The following is a 25,142-nucleotide window of genomic DNA, read 5'->3' as shown; positions in this document are numbered from 1 at the left end:
CCCTAACAAATGTTATTCTCAGTCGAGATCAAGCGAAAAGTTCGATAGACAAAATGCAAGAATACCAGAAACGAAAGTTTGATCAGAAGAGGAAAGAGGGTTTTACTTATAAGAAGGCACTCCACTCCTCACATTTTAACTGCATTTGGATGCAATCCAAAGAATCACATCCACTTGTCACATTTTAACAACATCCGGATGCAGTTTAACGGAGTCGTAAAAAAGACACTCCAATTCCTCGTGAAAATAAATTGGAAGTAGTGCAATGTGGACTAGTTCGTTCACGGCATGTTTTGATGCAGTTCAAACGGAGTCGTGAAAAAGGCACTCCACTCCTCACATTTTAACTGAATTTGGATGCAATCCAAAGAATCACATCCACTTGTCACATTTTAACAACATCCGGATGCAGTTTAACGGAGACGTGAAAGAGGCACTCCGTTCGCTACATTTTATTAGCAATTGTTAGAGATCCCTACAAGTACATAAATCAGTTTGTACATCTCTACAGGCAGCGGAATACATTTTCCAAAAAGAGATAAGCGTGTTAACATTTCCAAAAATTTGTTAATATAAAATAAAAAATATTTAATTTGCGAAGATTTTTTCAGTAAGAAAATTTCCCAATGGAGTGCTGTTGGAGTACATGTCGAAATCTTATCTGGAGATGGAAAGACAATATCACACCCACTTAGCAGATGAAGCAAGAACAGTTCAGCTTGCCTTAAATGGAGAGCGGAGGAAACACGCATGGTTGCGATTGAATTCAATGGAGAATTTTCATAATTTGTGTTAATGTAATAAAGTTCTTAATATTCTTGTTTTACACAAATAATAAATGCATTTTATTTGTTGTTGATATTTTGTAATGGCTTGCACACATTCCGCAGAATGTATCAAAACATGTGCTTTGGACTGCATCCTATTCTACCCCCAAAGGGTTAGATAAAATGCAGTGCCAAAGGGTCAGTTAAAATGCAGTGCATCTTTCAGTAGTCACGCTCTTGTAAAAATCATGAGTGAAAATGCATAATTTGATGCACTTCCAAATCACTTGTACATATGATTTAACTGCCTCTTTGGAGGCAAACTTTTCGCTGGGTAAGAGATATGCCAGGATAAAGATCTCGAAAGCCATACGAAGGTATTGTATCGGCAGACAAAATTAAGTTATATGAATTATTTAAGGCAGAAGCCGAGGATTAACATTATTTATTTAATATGAAATTCACATAATAACCCAGCAAAAAGTTTGCCTCCAAAGAGGCAGTTAAATGATATGTACAAGTGATCTGGAAGTGCATCAAATTATGCATTTTCACTCATGATTTTTACAAGAGCGTGACTACTGAAAGAGGCACTCCATTGCACTGCATTTTAACTGACCCTTTGGCATTGCATTTTAACTAACCCTTTGGGGTAGAATAGGAGGCAGTCCAAAGCACGTGTTTTGATACAGGCATTCTGCGGAATGTGTGCAAGCCATTACAAAATATCCCGGAACAAATAAAATGCATTTAATATTTGTGTAAAAAAAATATTAAGAACTTTATTACATTAACACAAATTATGAAAATTCTCCATTGAAGTCAATCGCAAACATGCGTGTTTCCTCCGCTCTCCATTTAATCCAAGTTGAACTGTTTTTGCTTCATCTGCTAAATGGGTTTGATATTGTCTTCCCATCACCAGTTAAGATTTCGACATGTACTCCAACAGCACTCCATTGGGAAATTTTCTTCTCGTGAGTTACCGGAAAAATGTTCACAAATTAAATATTATTTAGTTTGTATTAACAAATGTTTGGAAATGTTAACGCGCTTATCTATTTTTGGAAAATATATACCGCTGCCTGTAGAGATGTAGAAACTGATTTATGTACATGTAGGGATCTCTAACAACTGCTAATAAAATGTAGCGAACGGAGTGCCTTTTTCACGACTCCGTTTGGACTGCATCCGGATGCTGTTAAATTGTGAGGAATTGGAGTGCCTTTTTCAAGACTCCGCTGAACTGCATCCGGATGCTGTTAAAATGTGACAAGTGGATGTGATTCTTTGGATTGCATCCAAATGCGGTTAAAATGTGAGGACTGGAGTGCCTTTTTCACAACTCCGTTTGAACTGCATCAAAACATGCCGTGATAGAATTAGTCCACATTGCACTACTTCCAATTTATTTTGCTGGGAATATACATTTATTTACAGATGCATCAGAGGTGCGTGGCCGAGCTAAAGGCACTTACATAAATACATTTCATAAAATTATTTTGGGAAAAGGAATCCATGAAATATAATTTATGGATACTGAAAAAATATGGAAAATAAATTTATTCTTGATTCAAATGTTCAACAATACAGTCGTCGTTTTATTAAAAAGAATACAGATTCTTACATTTCATTGCTATGGAAACGACCCGCGGAAAACGAGATAAAATACCCGATATTTTCAAAAACAATTTCAGGTGATTTTTCTACTTTGAAATTTTAGTAGATGGATTTTCACGAGTAATGATTTATTGGATCCGAAACATAAAAACCCAAAATGTGCAATGGAGTACGAGGTATTTCAATGACAATTGCAAATATTAGACCCGAAAAATATGATTTATAGAAAAATGTTCTCACAAAATTTGCGCATTTGGATGCAGATTTCTATGAAGCTGTGTAGACTACAATCACGACACATATATATAACTCAGAATCGCGAGTTCTACAATACTGCATATGATTTTTTGAAAAACCAGTTTGCGGAATGATGTTAGAAGAAAATTTCAAAAAACACTGTAAATCTGGCTTCAAAATGTCAACATCATTTAATGGTAGAAGCAGATGAAATTTTGAAAAGAAATACATTAGTGAGATTAACCATATTTAGTTGGCTTCTACTTTAACTTGACAGGGAAATCGTGAGAAGTGCGGTTTACTCACAAATTGACAGAAAACAAAAAAAGACAAGTTGGCTTCAACCCATTTTTTAACATATATAGCCTCAGCTTCCACGCAAATTATCTATAGGCCAATATTGTTTGTCACGTCCAGAAACATTTCATTTTATCCAAAAATATTTATTTGTATAATATACAATCTCAAGTCGCGTGTTCTAAAAGGGTAAACCTTGGCTTCAGCTATGTTTAATTTTCAAAAATATTGGTGATATAACCCCTACTACATAAATTTAAACAAGTAAAAAGTTCAACTTTCTACTACAATGGAATAGTTAGTTTCCTTTCCTGTTCTTAATTAAAGATGGATAAGTTTTTCGAGTCAATAAATGTAGCTAAAATCCTAAAAAAAAGACCGAAAACAGGGACCAATCTTGACATTTTTAAGTTAAGAAGTTTTGTGAACACTAAGAATCTCAAATGTCTAATTACAGCAATTTAGGTTAACAATCTATAATCCTCGAAATAAAGAAAATCGGGAGGTACCGTTATATGGGGCTATACCAAAACTTGGGCCGATGTAGCCCATTTTGGGTGCAAAAATATAGCGCTCTAGCTCATTTATTGTGGATGCTAGAGTGATTACAACAGATGGACATGGCTACATCGCCTCAGACTTTTTCCTGATCCAAGAATATCTATTCTTTATAGGGTAGCAAAGGATTATTTCAATGCGTTACAAACGCAAAGCATACTCGGTAAAATCGATTCTATTACTTTTTTACAAAAAATTAAAATAACATAATTTTATAACAATTTGTTTAGTAATTGCAATCTAATATCTATGTGATAATAACGGTAACAACCGGTAGTCTTAACCTTCATTTTTTACTATCAGTAGTTGTTTTACGATGACAAACCTTTACTACTCCCATAACCAAGTCACAAACAGTTTAACAAAATCGCATTTAGTATAAATAATACAATCGCATTCCGAAAATAGTATAACTTTTTCAGCATCATTTGAATAAGCATCAACAGCTCTACACAAGCAACAATATGAAATTCCTAACCATTGCCGTTTTTGTAGCTCTTTGTGTTGTGAGCATGGCCCATGAACACAACGAGCACCATGGTCATGATGAACATCATGAACATTACTCTCATCCTAAATACGAATTCAAATATGGCGTCAAGGATTTGAAAACCGAGGATATTAAGGAACAATGGGAACATCGTGATGGCGATAAAGTTCATGGTAAATAGTTTTTATTAAATTACACTAATTAACAAGATCAATATAAACTTGAAATATTTATTTCCATAGGTGGTTATCTCTTGAAGGAAGCTGATGGCACCACTCGTGTTGTTAATTATCATGCTGATGATCACAGTGGTTTCCATGCTGATGTCAAAACCATCGGCCATGCCAAACATCCAGAAACTCACAACGAAAAACATAATCATCATGATTACCACGTTGAACAGGTTCATCATCATATCGAACATGCCGACAACCATCACGACGGTGATTATGCTGCCTCTTCTCATCATGCTGAAAAGGATCACATTGTTGAATACGCTAATCATGTCCAACATGCTGATCACCACAGTGGTCATCATTACTCCAATGATCATCATGGTCATGCCGCTAGTTTCGTTAATGTACACCATCATTAAGCCATATTCAACAATACTCGATTATATATTGAGTTTAAATGTATATAATTTGTTAAATGTGATATTCAGAAATTTTTAATAATATTTTTATTAAAATAAAGAAAAATATAAATTACAAGAAAAAAATTAAAACTTGCATTTATTTGGAAGAGCCACAGAAAATACTTCCACGTCACGATAAACTCTTAAGAACTTCATACACCCATCTCGTATGACGTCAGCACGCTGTAAACAGACGTATATAGTATGGACTAAGTTCCCAGCCGAGATAACTGAAAATGAGCTCCTGTTATTTTTGCTGTGTCTCCCATAAACAACAAACAAAATAAAATTACCTTTAATATGATCAGAATGTTTTTGAATCATATAGCTCCCATAGAACCGTACCTCCCGATATCCGGTATTTTGAAGGTTGTGGCCTCAATGTCAAACTGAAATGGCTGACATTTTGTATTCAGTCTTCGTTGGAGGTAAAAAAACTTTCCACCTGAAATTTGTCGTTATATGTCCACGTCTTCATATAGCACCCATAGCCTAAACCTACCGATTTTCTGTACTTTGAAGGTTGTGGTCTCAATATCCCCCCGAATTGGCTAAAATTTGGTATTAAGTCCTCATTGGGGGTAAAAAATTTTCCATCTGAAATTTGTCGGTATAGGTCTAGGCGTTCATATAGCTCCCATACAACGAAAGCTCCCCATTTTCGACATTTTGAAGATTGTGGCTCTGGTTACAGATTTCTCTATTTTATTGACTTGTCTGAAGTGAATTTTAAACAGAAAAATGTACACATAAACATTTTAGAAGATATTATTGAAATATATGTAGTATACGAAAATATGTGAAATACAGAAATTTTCCATATGCAAAAATAATATTTGCATATGGATAATTTATACATTTCGCATATTTTTGCATATGTGATATATTACGATTGGAATTTAATTAGAAGCCAAAATTATGCATATTTTACAAAAATAGGTGTTGCATAAAATTCCGCTGTCTACATATCATTGAGCTGACATTAATCGGGGTGCTCTCATTGATATGAGAGAAGGCTCCCTTGTCCCAACTGGGATGTTTGTGGAACAATTATATACTGTACATTTTAAGAAATATTCTTAAATTTGAAAATTGGCGTTGTTTAGCAATTTCTGCTACATCTTTACAATTGGACAATTGGACAGGTAATACGATAGGAAGAACTGGGAATTTGTCTGTCATGATAGAGACAATTTGTAGCATGGGAGGAGGATGTGCTTCTCTTCACCGTTATCAAGCACACAATTTTCATCAGAGGAAAGATCGGTAGTTAATTTTTCATATACATATAGGCGACTTTGCCGGTATATACCCTAAAGGGATTCAAATATGGACCAAAAATAAAATGTTTTTATTTAGCATACAAACGTAATGGTCCATTGCACCCGCTAAATAATATCAGATCATCATCAAAAATTGTAGGCATCTTCTTCGACCTAAACCCTTACCTCGTGCAAAATTTCGTGACTATTGAGCTATAATTGCGACCTCTAGAGTGCTTATGATTACACTACAAGCAAAAAAACTGGATATATTAGGCTGTAACTCTGTTATCTGACCACATAAATCAACATAATTGGCATCAATGGAAAGGGCAAGAGTTGTCCTTCCAAATATTATTTATGTGTGGTCCAGGAATAAATATATTACCCGTATATTAAAAATTTTCACAATTTTCACACAAAAGTTGTTGTCTATTTAACCCTCTAAACATCATCCGACCACCATCTCAAATTGCAAGCTTCTTCTTTGTCATATAATTTAAAATTTCGAGGCGATCGGACTATTATTGCAACTTACAGAGCCGCTAGAAAATTAAATAAATATTATGTTTTTGGTCCATTTCATCCGCTTAATATTTCTCGATCATCACCAATAAGAATAGGGATCTATTCCGACCTGAACCAGACCTCCATACAAAATTTCGTGACGCTCGGTCCATAATTGCGGCCTGGAGCGTGCTTACAATTTATAGACGGACGGACACACATCTCAAAATCGCTTTATCTCGTCGAGATATGAAGATTGGTATACCACATTGGGGGTCTCCGACGAATATTTCGCCGTGTTACATGAATTTTTACCAAAACAAACTTATAATACCCTTTCCACACTGTGGAGTAGGGTATAAAAATGCATATAGAAATGTCTTCAATCGGTGTGGCCTATACTGATAATTGTTGGTGGAGAAGTTTTGTGACCACTGGAAACCTCAAATGCCGAATTGCAGATACTTCGGCAAAAAATTGTATCTAAAATCCTCAAAATAAAGAAAATCGGGAGGTACAGTTATATGGGGGCTATACCAAAACTTGGACCTAGGTTAACAGTTTTTGGTGGAGATGTTACGAATTACAAATAGTTCGGCTAAAATTTTTTTGTTAAAATCCTCAAAATACGGAAAGTCGGGAGGTACCGTCGTATGGGGGCTATACCAAAACATGGACCTATGTTGAAAATTGTTGGTGGAGATGTTTTGTGACCACTGGGAACCTAAAATGTCGAATTAAAGATAGTTAGGTCAAAAATTGTAGTTAAATTTTCAAAATACCGAAAATCGGGAGGTACCATTTTAGGGGTATACCAAAGCATGGACCGATGTTGACAGTTTTTGTTGGAGATAAAAAACCGGTGGTACCGTTATATGCGGGCTGTACCAAAACGTGGACCACTGTTGACAGTTTTCTGTGGAGATGTTTTGTGACCACTAGGAACCTCAAACGTCAAATTACAGGAAGTTCAGTTAAAAATTATAGCTAAAATCCTCAAATAACCGAAAATCGGGAGGTACCGTTATATGGGAGCTATACCAAAACATGGACCTATGTTGACAATGTTTGGAGGAGATGTTTTGTGACTACTGGGAATCTCAAATGACAAAATACCGAAGATCGGGAGCTACTGTTATATGGGTGCTGTACCAAAACGTGGACCTATGTTGACAGTTTTAGGTGGAGATGTTTTGCGATCACTAGGAACCTCGACTGTCAAATTACAGGTAGTTCGGTCAAAAATTGTAACTTAAATCCTCAAAATACCGAAAATCGGGAGGTACTGTTATATGGGTGCTGTACCAAAAAGTGAACCTATAATGACAGTTTCTGATGCATATGTTTTGTGATGACTAGGAACCGCAACTGTCAAACTAAAGGTAGTTCGATCACAAAATCGAGCTACAATCTTCAATATACCGAAAATCGGGAGATACCGTTAAAAAGGGAGGTTATACCAAAACAGGGACCTATGTGGACACTTTTCGGTGGAGATGTTTTGTGGCCACTGGGAACTTCAAACGTCAAATTACAGGTAGTTTAAAATTGTAGCTACAATCCTCAAAATACCGAAAATCGGGAGGTACCGTTATATGGGGGCTATACCAAAACATGGACCTACGTTGACGATTTTTGGTGGAGATTTACACCCTCTCCCCACCATTCCCGTCGTAATAGGAAATTTTGTCTGGTAGGTACCTGTAGAAATGGACCGATTTAGTCCATATTCAATACCGCAAAGATTGCCCCGAATCTGTCACTCACTTTCAGAGTTATCTTGCGCAGTGCGCACCCTCTTAGCGAAAATGTTATAACTTTTGTGTGGGAGGTTCTCTGAAGGAGTGGATCATCTTCGAACTTAAGTTTAGTTTGGTGAAAATATTAGGATGTATCCAATTGGTTACTCTGTTCGAGTGTTATCGGGCCCTCCAAGCAGCCAGGCAGACTGACAGTGCTAAATCGACTGCAAATGGTCTGATTTCGTCGAAACATATATGGAGTCGAAAATCATTATTTCGATGATCGTATCAAATTGTATAAATCCTCGTTAGCTTAAAGGCTGTGGGGAGCAGTATCCCAAGGAGTGGATCGATGCCCATCTTCGAACTTTATCTAAGTTTCGCAGAAATATTGCAATGTGCAAAGTTTGAGTCAATGCAGTATCTGGTTCGAAAGTTGTTGTTCGCACTTTTGGGCCAAATTCTCTGGAAATATGGACTTGCCCCTGAAAAAACGTATACCGTTGTAATGGGGGCCCTCCTCTCCTTTGCTTTGGCTTCCTGTGGTGAATAGATTACTAATTGAATTTGATATAATAGGAACCAGGGTAGTTGCCTATGTACATAGATAACGTAGTCATTCTGATCAGTGGGAAATTGTTGTCTACCCTGTCTGAATTGATGCAAGGTGCACTGTATAATAAAACTCTCTCACTGGGCTTATCATAATGGCCTTGGTGTTAATCAAGCAAAGACAGAGTTATTACTATTCACCAGGAAAGGATATACTACTGACATTGTGCAGCCAATATCAGGATGGCGTGCAATTAAATCTCTCTACGAAAGCGAAATACCATTGGGTAAAATGGAAGAGGAACACTGAGGAGCACACCACGACTGGCCTAATTGCCTGTAAGAACTCAATAGGTAAAAGCTGGGGTCTCCGACAGCATGTAATACATTGGTTCTCTAGGACAGTGGTCTGACATATGGCTGCCTCGTCTGGTGACAGACCCTAAATAATACTTCGAATCTGTCTAGGTTAGCTGCTGTGCAACGAGCTGCGTCAGTTCTCATTACTGCAACAGTAAAACGTACCACTCAGGCAGTATTGAAAGGTGTACAGAATATCCAACCCCTAGATTTTCTAGTTCGGTCTCAAGCATCCTGATTTGCCTTGAGGCTCAAGGAGCCTGAAATGCGGCATTGTTCGCGGCTTGAGACATGGTGGTGTAAAACCGACTACATTTCACCATTCCTGGATTTTGACACATCTGAGGTAATAATCCCTGAGTGAGTGGACGCAGGCCAGACTATTTCCTGGATAGCCCATTTTCACTGATAGGTCGAAGATGGAAGAAGGCACAGGAGCTGGTGTATATTACGAAGAACTGAACATCAGACGCTGGTACAAACTTAACGAGAACATCAGTGTTTTTCAGTCAGAAAACAGAAACCTTAGAACTGGTAATGGGAATGACCGACTTTGCAGATAGGAAAGTCACGGTATACGTAGATAGCCAGATTGCCCAAAAGGCGTTAGGATCCTTCAAAGTTGTAGGTTCATCTTAAAATCATGTAATATAGCCGTTAAGTTTTGTGCGATACCAGGGCTCTGCAATGTCGAGGGACAAAACGACCACGAAAACGCGACAAAATCGATTTGTTGTCAATGAGGGCCCTACCTAAAATTTTCTGGCCGACATTTTTGCAGAACATTTCGAAGCTGAAAAACGTCATCTTGTGGTACTTTTATAGCGGCTCTTAAAATAAAGGACGAAAAGGACATTGAAGGAAGCGAGTTAGAAGGTCGAAGTGCTCTACGAAAATAATCCTCATTCGATTTGACTGAAGACATGTCATCTTAAATATAAGCCTTAACAACAGCAAACAAAGATATAACGCTGATTCCAGGTGGCTTTTAGGGTCTCCAGCAAAAACTTCATCATGCCATATCGCGAAAGTTCGACTTACGGCGAATCTGTCCTTCGGGGTTCTGTATATACTCACCAAGGCCTTTCATCTCCAATAGGAATTTTCCACGCCCCAAAATTTCGGTTCACAGTGTTATTTAACCAAAATTTGTAAAAATATATTTGTTATGTTTGTATATTCAAAAAAGATATAAATGCACACCCAATTTTTTCATAAACTTAGGAGTTCTGTTTAAAGTTGCACAGTTTTTACGGAATTTAATATCAGCATAGTTTAATGTGAATTATAATTCAATATTAATATCATTTTCACAGTTCTACATAATTTATTTCGTGTACATTTTGCTGTACTTCCTAAAAGTTGCACCTAATAAAAAGTCTGCAATTCAAATCATTTTTATTGCCAAATCTTATCATGATTCTAAAGTGCATAAATCACTGCAATAAAATTACGGTACTAACATGGGTTATGCAAATAAGCAGTACAAATATTTTTGTTAAGTATAGTATAAATACAACATTCAATCAAAAATGTGGTATCAGTTCTTTTGCATTATTAGAATTGGCAACAAAAGAAACAAACATTGAAAATGAAAATCATTATTTTTGTCATTTGTGTGTCGGTGTGTCTGCCATTAACCATGGCTCATAGCCATTACGAACATAAGGAGCACCATGGTCATTACGAACATCATGATGAGCATCATGAACATCATGATGAACACCATAATGACCATCATGATGAACATAATAATGACCATCATAATGACCACAAAGATCATCATGATTACTATTCCCATCCCAAATATGAATACAAATATGGTGTTAAGGATTTGAAAACCGAAGATATCAAAGAACAATGGGAACAACGTGATGGTGATAAAGTTTATGGTAAATAGTACTTAGAAACTGCATCTGTTTTTTTATACTCTGAAGATAACTTTGTATTTGCTTGCAGGTGGCTACCTCTTAAAGGAAGCTGATGGTACCATTCGTGTTGTTAACTATCATGCCGATGATCACACCGGATTCCATGCTGATGTTAAAACAATTGGCCATGCTGAACATCCCGAAACTCATCATAAGGATCATCATGATGAACATCACGATGAACATCACATTGAACACAACCATCATGATGACCATAGCCATCATCATAATGAAGAGCATGTCGTTTATGATAGTGTTCCTTATTACGGACCTTATGACAATTACCATCACTAATTCCATTAACTACCAAACATATGGACGATTAAGAAGAGTCCCTTTTCCCTTCCGGGATGTTTGTGGAACAATTATTTATATTTATGGACGATTAAATGCTAAATGAAAAAAATCGAGTTATATTTAAATTGTAATTGATAAAAATAAAAAATTTTGATACATATGAAATAAAGTGATATTACTTACTATCCCACCATACCATTCTGTAATATTTTTCGTAAGTTCACAAATTTCGGAATCGACTATCATTGTCGAAGATTCGGTAAATCTTTTTCTTGTGTTTTTCGGTTGTTTGCCAAAAGTTGGAAAAATTATACCGAACATTTCGCAAACGTTTTTCTTGCCACAAAAAATGAATTATTTATTATTTATTTGTATGAAATTCGCATATGCATTTTTCAAATAACTTTGATATTACTGTGTCGTACAATGTAAGCAATAGATGTTGATAAAGGCTGACATCCGTATCGTCAGTTGCTTTGTGTTTTTTAAACTTTGTCAAAATATTTCAGTTGAATACTAATGCATTGTTCCTTGAAAATGCAACTAAATGTATCAGAAACACGTAGTTTTGCAGTTATTAAGTATTACGGCGTTAAGAAACATAATATTTCACACATTTGCAGTCATTTGCCAAGCAACTGACGATACGGAAGTCAGCCAATCACAGCATATGGCTGGGTTACAGTCTGTAACTTACAGAATACAAGACAACAACAACACTTACCCATCGAATCGCTGGAACAACACGTAAAATAGAATTTGATCAAATATAACAAAGAAACAAAGAAGAAAGAGGTACACAAAAGAAACATTTTGGAATAATCAATCAATAATAAAGTTAAAACTGTCATAAAAACAAAACTCATCAAAAGTGTTTTTTCGCCACAATATGGTAAAAAGTATCGCCAATTCATTCGCTTATAATATTGTTAACGATACTTCGAAAAGGTATGTTTTTTGCTTAATCGTTTTTAAATCATTCTCGTGTCATCAGCAAAACTAAAGGTTATTAAATTAGATTATTAGATTCAGCCGCCTTGGTTGATGTATTACCTATTGCAATAGGTGGGGGTATAGAGGTCTCTACACTGTCTGAACATTGTCTCATTAAGACTCCTTTATGAGTGCTCAATCGTTCCAGGCTGCGGATTTGACAATGTCGTACTGTCACCTGAACAGGAGGTTCCCACAATCGTCACGTCCATAGGTGCCTCGACAAGATTTCTCCTGTACTTCAGGTGGGAATTTCATTTTCGTGTTGTGAATCTTTTTATCAGCTGAAACACCTTGTCGCTGATGGTTTTTTATTCTTGTTGATGTACCGACGGCAGTATGTTACTACCATCGGTATGATTTTTTCCATTTCTTCTTTAGCGCATTATTGGATGTCAGAGGTACCGCTAAACCATCTACCAATTTCTTCTTTCAATGATTCCTTTATTATCGGGTCTGTCAGACGCTAACAAGTCCGGTCCAATGTAACAAGTCGATTCGGCATACTTTCAAACGGTTTACATAGTTTTGACTGGAGATATAGATCACTGAAACATTGGGCGACCCGGGTCTGTCTGTTTAAACAGTCATTAAAGTCGTCGAGTGTCTAGTTGTCGTCTCCGCCCACAACTACTAAAGGAGCTTGAGCTGCTGGCATTGTCAGGGTGAGTGAGGTTGATGCATTAGTGGAAGTGAAGACTGAGGGTGCCAAGCATCCACATCTAATCAGTCGAAGGTTTATTTTCATGTTATTTGTGTTTTTTTTAAACAAGTTCATTTTGTAGAGGGACTGAGGTCAGTCGTGGCATAGCCCACCTACCATGGGTGGGACTTGGCAAGAAAGCCCATTACACGTTGTGGCGGCCAGCTATCAACGAGGCTCTTTTTAAATATATGTATGTAATTGGTACTCTACTGTAAACCTTAAAGAACTCCAATACCCCGGCGTTAGAGAATCTCTTTTTAGGTAAGAGATCACTGTGGTCGTACATAACTTTGTTATCCCAAAATAATACATTCAAAATACGTTGTTTTAAATTTTATGGAGTTTTTAACAATTATAAACGATATAGGCTTGCGTTATCCTCCATCTAAAAAAAAATATATACATATTTGCAACAAAATTGCACGTTTTACAAAAATGTCTTTAAAATATTTTTTAAAGTGAAATTATTTATTTATTTATTGTTTAATGATTTAAAAATAAGAAAATAAAAAGTTTTGACTCAATATATAACAACAATTTTGACAAAATATGGAAATAAATAACACGCCACCAAATCGCATGCAAAAATCTTCAATATTTTGTAAAATATCATTTTTTATATGATTCAAATCACTTGGGTTTTTTTTGGGAAGTTTAAAAGTGAGTAAAATTTAAAAATTGATATCAGTCATACGTACTTCATCGGTAGGTTGGCGGGTCATAGGGGAGAAGCATGAACATGGGTCCAAGAGTCAGAAACTTGGGAAATAATGGAAATTTGTTCACATTTCACATCAAATTCAAAGTTCAGAGTACAGTTATATAGATTATTAGCAAAAGCCAGAAGTCTAGGTCTCGAAAAACATATGAGCGAGGTGATTAGTCGTTTATCAGAGTGAGAATACTTCAAAAGTGTTAGAAAGATTATCTGATGATAATTTTCCGTACACTCATCATACACACATACTTTATACATGTATAAAGAATGAGTACACAAAATTGAAATCATCAACGTGAAATCGGCATCTGAAATCAAATGATTATATAATGACCTGATGGCCAAGCCACTGCTGCTAATTCAGTAGTCACACGCACAAAATTTGCGGTAAAGAAAATTGTGTTTTTGATTGAGAGCGGAGAGTAAAAAGTAGAGAGGGGATCTTTCCTATACGCTCTCTCCCTAAAACTCAATTTTCATTACCGCAAATTTTGCGCGTGTGACTACTGAATTACGCAATTAGTAGCAGAACCCCAAACAACCACCATTATTAGTTTTACACACAAAACAATACGCGCACAAGGTGCGTCAGCGCAAGCACAAAAATGCCTATGCACGCGTGCATAGGAATTTATGTTTTTATACCCTCAGCATTTATGCTAACGAGGGTATATACACTTTCATACGGGCAAAATGTGCCTCATCGAAATAATGGTTTTAGACCCCAAGTATGTTTGGACAAAATACGTAAAAACCCTCTATGGAAACATATGTAGTGTCTGAAGAGCACGACAATTCTCGAACCAAATATTGAGTTGGTCCACACTTTGAAATTCGAAGGTAGTGCATGTACAAAAATTCGAAAAATATCGCTAAAATGGTACGCGCAATATCTCATAAAGAGAGCAACCCGGTTGAGGGTCTGTTCGAGGATTAATTGAAAATATTTACCTAGTGGTCCTGTTTACAGCGATATTATGTTTTTCGTAGGCAAGTACATGCTTCCTGATATAATGGTCCAAAACCTCAGAATTATATGGTGACTCGAGGGGAATGAAACCCAAAATAAGACCCACTTCCAAAATGGACTTTTGAGCTTCTATCCAAATCCATATTTTTGTCGGTTCATACTCCCAAAGTTTTGAAACCCCCTTAAATATATACGTTTTTTGGGAAAAAAGGTGTTTCAATTCACACAGGCTGAGGATATATCTCTGTCGGCAAAGCCGATTGATACTTTTTTACTTGTTTTCTCCGATTTAATGCAATAAATAGGTACATCCATATTTCATATATATGCATGTATATGAAAAATGTATTAATGTTATTACCAATATTAAATGCGACTTCTTTCTTGTCCAATAAAATATTTCCATTCACCTTTTTGATTCAATTATAAAATTTCCAATTATAAAGTGTATTGGGCATTTAATTTACTAAAAAACACAATTTCTTTAAGAAAACACAAACACTGATTTATACACTCACTTTACCGTCTTTAGTCGACGACTGCCTTGAGGAAACTGAAGAAAAATGTCTTTCTCGCAAAAAGAAAAAAACAAGACAGAGATATACCCTCAGCCTTTGTAAATTGAAACATTTTTTTTCCCAAAAACGTATGTATTTAGCGGGTTTTAAAAAATTTTGGCGTATGAACCGACAAAAATTTTGATTAGGATTAAAGAGCAAAAGTTTTGCGGAGGAAATACCTAAAGGAGTGAATCGACATTGACCATTATGGAATTGAATTTCCAGCCACTACATATGGTGCCATAGGGGGTTTTTACAACCTTCGGGCAGTTTGCTCAAGAAGTGTGGATTTGCACCTGAAAAAACTTTTACCATCATACTTGGGGCAGCGAATGCAAGTTGCTTCAACAAAAATCAAAGTGATTCCATAGCAGATCTTAAAGTGAACTTATCCGAAATTTTGTGTGGGAGGTACCGGATGAAGTGGACAAATATAGTCCACATTTGAACCTGATCTATATCTGGTTGATATATTAGGATGTGTAAAGTATAGACCAATTCGGCCACTCCCTTCAAGAGTTACCGTACGAATAATTTTTCCGAACATTTTTTGAACTTTTGTGGGGGAGGTACCTGAAGGAGTGGACCGATATGGCTTATTTTCATACTTAAACTATGTTTGGACAAAATATTACTAAGGCCAAATTTTGGACCGAATCGGCAGATCCGTCTGAGAGTTATCTTGCGCTCCAACCACCTCACACGGTGTCATAGCGGTTTTTTAAACTTTCAGGCTATTTTCTCAGGAAGTATGGACTTGCCCCTGATGAAGCTTGTACTGTCGTATGGAGGGCAGTGAATACAAGTTGCTAAAACAAAAATCAAAGAGATTCGAGAGATGGCCCTAAACTGAACTTTTCCGAAATTTTGTGTGGGAGGTACCCGAAGGAGTGCACCGATTGAGTTCATATTGAAACCTTATCTAAGTCTGGTACACATTTCACGATGGGCTAATTATGGACCAAATCGGTTATTCCCTTCAAGAGTTATCGTGCGCACAAATTTTCCGAACATTTTCGAAATTTTGTGGGGGAGGTACCGGAAGGAGTGGACCGATATAGCCCATCTTCGAACTTAAACTAAGTTTGGCTAAAATATTACGAAAGCCAAAATTTGAACCGAATGGGTTTATCCGTTCGAGAGTTATCGTGCGCTCCAGCCAGCCAGACAGACAGACGGACGGACATTGCTCAATCGACTCCAAATTGTCTGAAACACATTTCGTCCAAACATACTTGGGGTCTAAAACCATTATTTCGATGAGGCACATTTTGCCCGTATGAAAGTGTATACACGCTCGTTAGCATAAATGCTGAGGATATAAAAACAAAACTCATCAAAAGTGTTTCGTAAAACGTATCGCCAATTCATTCGCTTATAATATTATTAACGATACTTAGTAAGGGTATGTTTTTGATAAATCTTTTTTAAATCATTCTCGTGTCATCAGCAAAACTAAAGGTTATTAAATTAGATTATTAGATTTAGCCGCCTTGGTTGATTTATTACCTATTGTAATAGGTGGGGGTATATAGGTCTCTACACTTTCTAAACATTGTCACATTAGGACTCCTTTATGAGTGCTCAATCGTTCCAGGTTGCGGATTTGACAATGTCGTACTGTCTCCAGAACAGGAGGTTCCTATAATCGTCACCTCCATAGGTGTCTCGACAAGATTTCTCCTGTACTTCAGGTGGGAATTTCATTTTCGTGTTGTGAATCTTTTTATCAGCTGAAACATCTTATCGCTGATGGTTTTTTTATCCTTGTTGATGTACCGGCGGCAGTATGTTACTTCCATCGGTATGATTTTTTTCCATTTCTTCTTTAGCGCATTATTGGATGTCAGAGGTACCGCTAAACCATCTACCAATTTCTTCTTCCAATGATTCCTTTATAATGGGGTCTGTCAGACATTAACAAGACCGGTCCAATGGAACAAGTCGATTCGGCATACTTTCAAACGGTTTACATTATATTGACTGCAGACATTGATCATTGAAACATTGGGCGACCCTGGTCTGTCTGTTTAAACTGTCATTAAAGTCGTCGAGTTTCTGGTTGTCGTCTCCGCCCACAATTACTAAAGGAGCTTGAGCTGCTGGCATTGTCAGGGAGAGTGAGGTTGATGCATTAGTGGAAGTGAAGACTGAGGGTGCCAAGCATCCACATCTAATCAGTCGAAGGTTTATTTTCATAATATTTGTGTTTTTATACCCTCAGCATTTATGCTAACCAGGGTATATACACTTTCATACGGGCAAAATGTGCCTCATCGGAATAATGGTTTTAGACCCCAAGTATGTTGATTTAGCCATGCCCGTCTGTCTGTCTGACTGGCTGGTGCGCACGATAACTCTCGAAAGGATGAACCAATTAGGTCCAAAATTTGGCTTTCGTAGTATTTTGTCCAAACTTAGTTTTTATTTCAAAAATGGGTTTTATCGGTCCACTCCTTCCGGTACCTGCCCCATCTAATGGTATAAGTTTTATCAGGGGCAAGTCCATACTTCCTGAGAAAATAGCCTGAAAGTTAAAAAAAAAAACTATGACACCGTGTGTAGTGGTTGGAGCGCAAGATAACTCTCAAATGCATCGGCCGATTCGATCCAAAATTTGGCCTTCGTAATATCTTGTCCAAGAATAGTTTTAGTTTGCATATAAGCCATATCGGTCCACTCCTTTAGGGACCTTCCCTACAAAAGTTTAAAAATGTTCGGAAAATTGTGCGCACGATAACTCTTGAAGGTATCTACCGATTTTGTCTATACTTTACACACAATAACATATCTACCAGATATAGAGCAGGTTCGAATAAGGACAATATTTGTGTACTCCTTCGGGTATCTCCCACACAAAAATTCGGATCAGTCCGTTTTAAGACCTGCTTTCGAATCACTTGTATTCGTGGTAAATTTTTTTTTATGGCAAGTCCATACTTCTTTAGAAAACAGCACGAAAGGTGTAAAAAGCCCCTATGGCAGCATTTGTAGTGGCTGGAGAGCAACGATAACTCTCGAACTGATCAACCGATTTCGTCCAAAATGTGGGCTTCGTCATATTTTGTCCAAACTAGATCCACTTCCATATTGGACTATGTCAGTCCATTCCCTTAAGTACCTATTCCGCAACACTTTTGAAATCTAATCATAATCCACATTTTTGTCACTCAGATGAAATTTTCGATTCACATATGCTGAGGATATATCTCTGTCGGCAAAGCCGACTGATACTTTTTTACTTGTTTTTAGAACAAGTTCATTTTGTAGAGGGACTGAGGTCAGTCGTGGCATAGCCTCCCTACCACTAGAGGGACTTGGCAAGAAAGCCCATTACTCGTTGTGGCGCCCAGCTATCAACGAGGCAATTTTTAAATATAATTGGTACTCTACTGTAAACCTTGAAGAACTCCAATACCCCGGCCTTAGAGAATCTCTTTTTAGGTAAGAGATCACTGTGGTCGTACACAACTTTCTTATCTTATTCTTATCAGGTTTTAGAAAAATGTCTTTAAAATATTTTTTTAAAGTGAAATTAGGTATTTTTGCATTTATTTATAGTTTAATGCTTTAAAAATAAGAAAATAAAAAGTTTTGACTCAATATATAACAACAGGTATGAAAAAATATGGACATAAATAACACGCCACCAAATCGCATGCAAAAATCTACAATATTTTGTAAAATATCATTTTTTATATGAATCAAATCATTTGCGTTTTTTTTTTGGGAAGTTTAAAAGGTAGGGTGGCGGGTGATAGGGGAGAAAGAAACATCAACATGGGTCCAAGAGTCAGAAATTTCGGAAGTAATGGAAATTTCTTCATATTTCACTTTTCGATATTATCACATTCAAAGTTCAGAGTGCAATTATATAGTTTATTAGCAAAAGTCAGAAGTCTGGGTATCGAAAAACATATGAGCGAGGGGGTTGGTCGTTTATCAGAGTGAGTTAGACTACCTATTGACGTTATAACGGGCGGTATCATTGGAAATTTGGGGAGCTATATGTAAATTTGAAAAGTGTTAAAAAGATTATCAGATGATAATTTTCCGTACACCCAAAATAAGACCCACTTCCAAAGTGGACTATGTCGGTCCATTCCTTTAGATACCTTTCTGGCAAAACTTTTGAGCTTCTATCCAAATCCATATTTTTGTCGGTTCATATGCCCAACATTTTGAAACCCCCTTAAATATATACGTTTTTTTGGGAAAAAAGTGTTTCAATTCACACATGCTTTACTTTTTTACTTGTTTTCTCTGCTGACCAACAATGGTATAATGCGATAAATAGGTACATCCATATTTCAAATATATGCATGTATCTGAAAAATGTTTTAATGTTATTACCAATATTAAGTGCGACTTCTTTCTTGTCTAATAAAATATTTCTTTCACCTTTTTGATTCAATTATAACATTTCCAATTATAAAGTGTATTGGGCATTTAATTTATTAAAAAGCACAATTTCTTTAAGAAAACACAAACAATGATTTATTCACTTACTTTACCGTCTTTAGTCAACGACTGCCTTGAGGAAACTGAAGAAAAATGTCTTTCTCGCAAAAAGAACAAAAATAACTGTGTTAACTCTTACAGAAAAAATAACTGCTTGTTGATGAATAAATCGCAACAACAACAAAGAACGGAACACACGAGTTTGGTCACTTACTTTATACACACCGCCAAAGCAAAAACAAACATTTTTCACCCTCCCGTCGTCGCTTCTACGTCTTCTATTACAGCATGCGGCAAAAAGTGGCACACGTGCCCTTGATGAGAGTAACAAAAAAACAACCACCATTAAGTCTTCACTCAGAAGTCAATGAAGAAGCTTGTGCCGTCGCTTTTTTAATGATTTTTAATTTAAGCAATGCATTAACCCACACGATGTTTGTGGAGAGAGCGAAATTTACGCTCTCGATGTCGTATGCGTCTGACCGCACATGCCGATACCTGTTATATTGCACCATACACACAGCTATTTATTATAAAATTAGCAAGAGACCTGTTGTTACGCTCTTTGACAAAAATCCTCTCTCCACCCAAAATATGTTCTAACATAAAAATATATTGGTATAAACAAATAAAATTGAGGTATGTTACAAAATTTTGCAAACATATATTTGTTTGCACCAGTCCCAAACATATATTTGTTTGGATCCAAACATATTTCTAACATATATTTTTCTGTGTGTACATACGAGGTCTGTAGTGGGATTCTGTAACTATTGTTCGGGTATCGTTAATTAACGAAAATGTTCGGTTGAAATACCGAAAGTAACTCAAAGTTATCGATACGAATATTTTAGCACGAATATCGGTAGAATGACGGAAAGAAGATGCAGGTCATTTGAAAAGGAAAAGCCCATAATAAGTACTTAAATTATTCTAATTTTTTTTAACGTTTCTTGTTATTTTTTGGAGAAATGGAAAAAATCACACTTTAAACGAAAAAAAAACTTGCATTCAAAGTTAACATAATTCTAATGAAATTATTTAAAGTACTGTTGGAAATATTAAATTATTATTTCTGTTCCCGAACCTGCAAGAATCTAGAAATTTGTTCTACGATAACAATTTTTTTCTTTATGATACTGAAAAGAAAAAATAGTAAAATTTAGTAGATTCTTGCAGTTCTGGAACAGACCTAATATGTATCAAATTACATGTAGAAAAATGGCACCTAAAAATTACTAAATCGTAGTTAAAACTATAAATATAACTATATTTAGTAAGTCCAGTGGATTTTCATTGTCAAATCCATTACGTATACATATAAATTCTCATAAAGGATGTTAACCCGACAAGCTCTAAAAAGCTCTAATGTAAACATGATGTAATATTGGACAAATTGGTTGGATTTTTTTGGAATTTTTATGATGTGGAGTGGTTTTTTTAATTCGATAAAATATAGAGTGAAAAGGAAGATGTAGAATCCTAACATTTCATATGTACATATACATATATTGAACAGGAATTTTTAAGTTGTGTATATTGATCAGTTATTTCAGAATTACGTATTATCTATGACGACCATGGTAATATTCTTCTTTCTTTTATTGTTGATGGTAATCGATACCAGCAATACATTTTGATATGGGCAGCAACTGTTACGAAACCACCAATACATTTTGATATGGGCAGCAACTGTTACGAAACATATCCTTAAATATATTTCGTTCGTACTGCAAATTGTTACTATTTTCTCAGAGATTTTTACCGCAATTCTAGAGGTTTCCAAATGACCCCCAATTTTATCCATTATTTCATAAAATGTATACATCTCCAATTTGTACAGTGTCATAAGCTTCCTATCACTTAGATCGAAAGGATCCTCCATATGTCGCAGAATTGCCCTTTTTTATGTGTAAAGAAATGTATATCTGCTTTCCTTTTTATTTAAAATGAAATATATTCCAATGCCATTTCTAAAAAGTATGGTTTTCCTTGATTTTTTGTTTAAAATATAAAAATTCTTTTATGTCGGTCGACTTTACGACTCCTTTTTTCGTCGGTAACTGACCGATGATTTTCGATAATTACCGACAAAAATCGTTAAAATTTGTATACAGAATAGCACTTACAGACAAATATCACTAACTATCGACATTTGTCGTTAATTCCATCGGTAGACACAAGGCCTACAGATGGTCGGCCATTCAGAGTACTGTTAACAACATTTGGCAACAAACATAATAGATTTTACATTATTGTGATTTTAGTTTCTTTGTATTTTAAATCACAATAATGTTTTTGACATCAAATATAATAATCAGCTTGGCTTATTGGCCGACCTTATGTAGGCCTTGGGTAGACAGTTACAGAATCAGACTTCTGGTCAAAAAATAACCTTTATTTTGAAATTTCGTGTGTTGCCTATCTTCGATTTTCGCAGCTGTTGAACATCGTCAACGACGATCAAGATTACCTCATAACTGGTCAAATGGCTATGACATTGAAAGCAAAGCCCAATCATCCCAATGGAAACAGAGTCGTATGGTCAATAAGGAAAACTACCTTGAAGTTATGTGCCGTTTGTGAAAAGTAATTCGTCAGAAACGCGCAGAATTGTTAAATGCCTCAACCAAAGTATTCACCGGACTTGGCCCCCGCTGACTTTTTCTTCTTCCCAAAGCTGAAAGCGTTTTGCTAAGATTGAGGAGATAAGAGATAAATCGAAACAGGAACTGTTGACTATACCCAAGCATTTCGAGGATTGGAAAAAACGCTGACATAAGTGTACACATAATATCTGAGGGGAATGACTGGGGACAAGATGGTTATTGATGAATAAATAAATACTTTTTGAAAAGTAATAATAATTTGTTGATCAGACCTAAGATATAAGTATAGATCCCGGATGCAGGAAGTGACATACGGGAAATCGAAATGAATCATGCGAACATAAAAACTCGTTAGCATTTGTTGTATTATTGGCAATCCAAGCTTGTTAATTATAACGAAAGAAAAAATTGTCCAACAAAAACATATACTATTTAAAATATTTGAATTATATACCTTGTTGCTACAAACAAGTAACAATTTAGAAACACAATGCAAATTAGTTCAAACAAACAAAAAATAGGTCATAATATTTAAAACATAATTTTTGTTGGTGTAAACAGGTGTTGTCAACACTTAAATTTGTGGTTATTCCTTTAATACTACAATTTCTGTTAATTGTTTTAAATGTTCATTTAAATCGTTTCCCCAAACAATATTACCACTAAAATAACAACAACTCCAGAAAATTGGTTAATACCGCCCAAAATAGTTTTGAATGGAATTGAAATTCCAGTGAGTTGCAAGCAACCAACCAGTCAGTCATTCATTCAGCCGGTAAACAAAATTAACGAATGAATGATTCTTGCAAAAATGTTATGACGTCATGTCATGTTAGCCACACAATAACATGCTAACCTAATATTTACCATGCACCACAATTCATACTTACCGATTATTTAGTACATTTCAGTTTAGTACTCAATAATATGAAAATATATGAAAGGAATGTTACACTTCTAAAACCGAAAAACCGCTGCATTAAAAATTAATTAAAAATGCTGAATTTATTTGGCTAAGAGTCTGGGTATAAAAACCATGCGTCCAACTGGAATATGTTATCAGTTCTGTGGTTTTCATCAAAACAAAAGCATAACTTCTTTAGCTAGACGCATAATAATGAAATTCCTTACACTTGGTTCATTTTTGGCTTTGTCCGGTTTGGCTGCTGCTGGACATTTGCATCATGGTCATCATGGTCTTACCAGTTATTCGGTGGTAACTAAGCATGAACCTGTCCACCATCATGATTGGTCTCATGGACACGACAGTGGTGACAGCCATGGTTTGTCTGCTGGTCATGGCCATGAAAGCCATCATGGTTGGGAAGATCATCATGAAATCCACCACAGTGATTCACATGATGCTGGCCATGGTCATGATGAACATTATGATGAATATGCTCATCCTAAATATGAATTCAAGTATGGAGTTAAGGATCCCAAAACTGGTGATGTGAAGGATCAATGGGAACAACGTGATGGTGATGAAGTGAAAGGTAAGTGTTCTTAAGAAATTCTATTGAACAAGAAATGTTCTTATAAATAAATGTTTTGTTTTAGGTGGCTACACCTTGAAAGAAGCTGATGGTACCACCCGTATTGTGGAATATCACGCCGACAAACATAACGGCTTCAATGCTGTAGTTAAGAATATTGGTCATGCTCATCACGCTGAAGCTGAACACGATCACGGTCATGGCCATGCTTGGTAGATGTCAAACCCTAAGAAACAAAAGCGAATGTATTTCCAGGCATAATGAATTTTAGAAACGAATAATGATAAAATGTGATATTTTGTAAATATAATATTAAAAAAATTGAAAGTAAAATTCACCGTTTCATTTTTCCTTTATTCTGCTTTAATCAAAAGATTAAAGAGGTGAAATAAAGGTTAAGTTATAGACTGGCATAAAATGTAGAGTAATAAAGTGCTATCAGTAGTGGGATTCTGTAACTCGTTTTTGCTGTTATCGATAATTGTCGGTAAAATTAAAATGCTTATAATTTCGATAATTAACGAAAATTTTCGGTAAGTTAACGATGAGTAAAAAGTAGTCGCTAGCCTCTACCGACACAAACAGTGATGCCAGCTTTTCTTTATGTTTTTAGTCATAATTTTGCGATTTAATTTTACCGATTTTTGTCGGTAACAGCAAAAATGAATTTCAGAATCCCACTACAGATCCACATTTTATTTTGAACACCGTTGCCACTTATTTCTATACCCTACACTACACTGAGGCAAGGGGTATTATGTCTTTGTGCATTACTTTGTAACATGCAAAAGGAAACGAGAAAGTCCCATAGAAACACTTTCTTAATCGATTTACGCATGTCCGTCATGACAGTCATGACTTGGAATGTCTTTGAATGTATTGGGTTGCCGAAGGCTGTTTTATTATCGACATTGGGTCATTTCCTGGATTTGCCGCAAGGTAAATATCAGGTCAATAGTGGATTTTTCAGGTCTAAAGTCGCATTGTTATGGCCCAATTATTACATTGGTCATAGGTTTAAGTCGTCAGACATTACAAGTTAAACACACAGTCTTATCTCCTTATCCTTATCGAGTACGCGTTCCTTCTGCCATATGGTATTAACTAGCTGATGCACCTTATCAGTGTGTTGCCTTCACCTGGTAAACCACCGGATCTTGCGATCAGCGTACGTAAAAATACTATAAATAACATTATTCTTCAGCTCGTGTATTGCTGTATTTAATTCGTCTTAGAAGAGCGGTACACATTCAATACAATCTTCTTTGATTGAATCTGCTTTATTTTCGACGTTATTGGAAATTTTTTTTTTCACAACCAGACAACACTTTCGGTTTATGTTGCCAGATTACCATTTTCGTGTTTACAGGAG

General features: G+C 36.0%; 3 protein-coding genes across 3 annotated transcripts; all 3 read left to right on the top strand.

Moving 5' to 3' along the window:
- The first annotated feature begins 3,943 nt into the window (after positions 1-3,943).
- On the top strand, positions 3,944-4,564 carry LOC141403186 (cuticle protein 19-like). The gene is made up of 3 exons (XM_073985363.1): positions 3,944-4,142; positions 4,212-4,334; positions 4,488-4,564. Exons 1-3 carry the CDS (start codon positions 3,944-3,946, stop codon positions 4,562-4,564), a joined length of 399 nt encoding a protein of 132 aa, XP_073841464.1.
- Positions 4,565-10,671: 6,107 nt separating this feature from the next.
- LOC141403185 (uncharacterized) lies at positions 10,672-11,254 on the top strand. The gene is made up of 2 exons (XM_073985362.1): positions 10,672-10,921; positions 10,989-11,254. The coding sequence occupies exons 1-2, from the start codon at positions 10,672-10,674 to the stop codon at positions 11,252-11,254; spliced, it is 516 nt and encodes a 171-aa protein (XP_073841463.1).
- A 12,137-nt stretch (positions 11,255-23,391) lies between these two features.
- LOC141403184 (uncharacterized) lies at positions 23,392-23,986 on the top strand. Its single transcript, XM_073985361.1, has 2 exons — positions 23,392-23,770; positions 23,835-23,986. The coding sequence occupies exons 1-2, from the start codon at positions 23,392-23,394 to the stop codon at positions 23,984-23,986; spliced, it is 531 nt and encodes a 176-aa protein (XP_073841462.1).
- The last annotated feature ends 1,156 nt before the right edge of the window (positions 23,987-25,142 follow it).

Source organism: Musca autumnalis, unplaced genomic scaffold (assembly GCF_047663935.1).
Source record: "Musca autumnalis isolate F117 unplaced genomic scaffold, ASM4766393v1 scaffold_4, whole genome shotgun sequence".
NCBI lineage: Eukaryota > Metazoa > Arthropoda > Insecta > Diptera > Muscidae > Musca > Musca autumnalis.
Note: the sequence above shows the minus strand (reverse complement) of the source record. Positions and strands in the feature narration are given on the sequence as shown.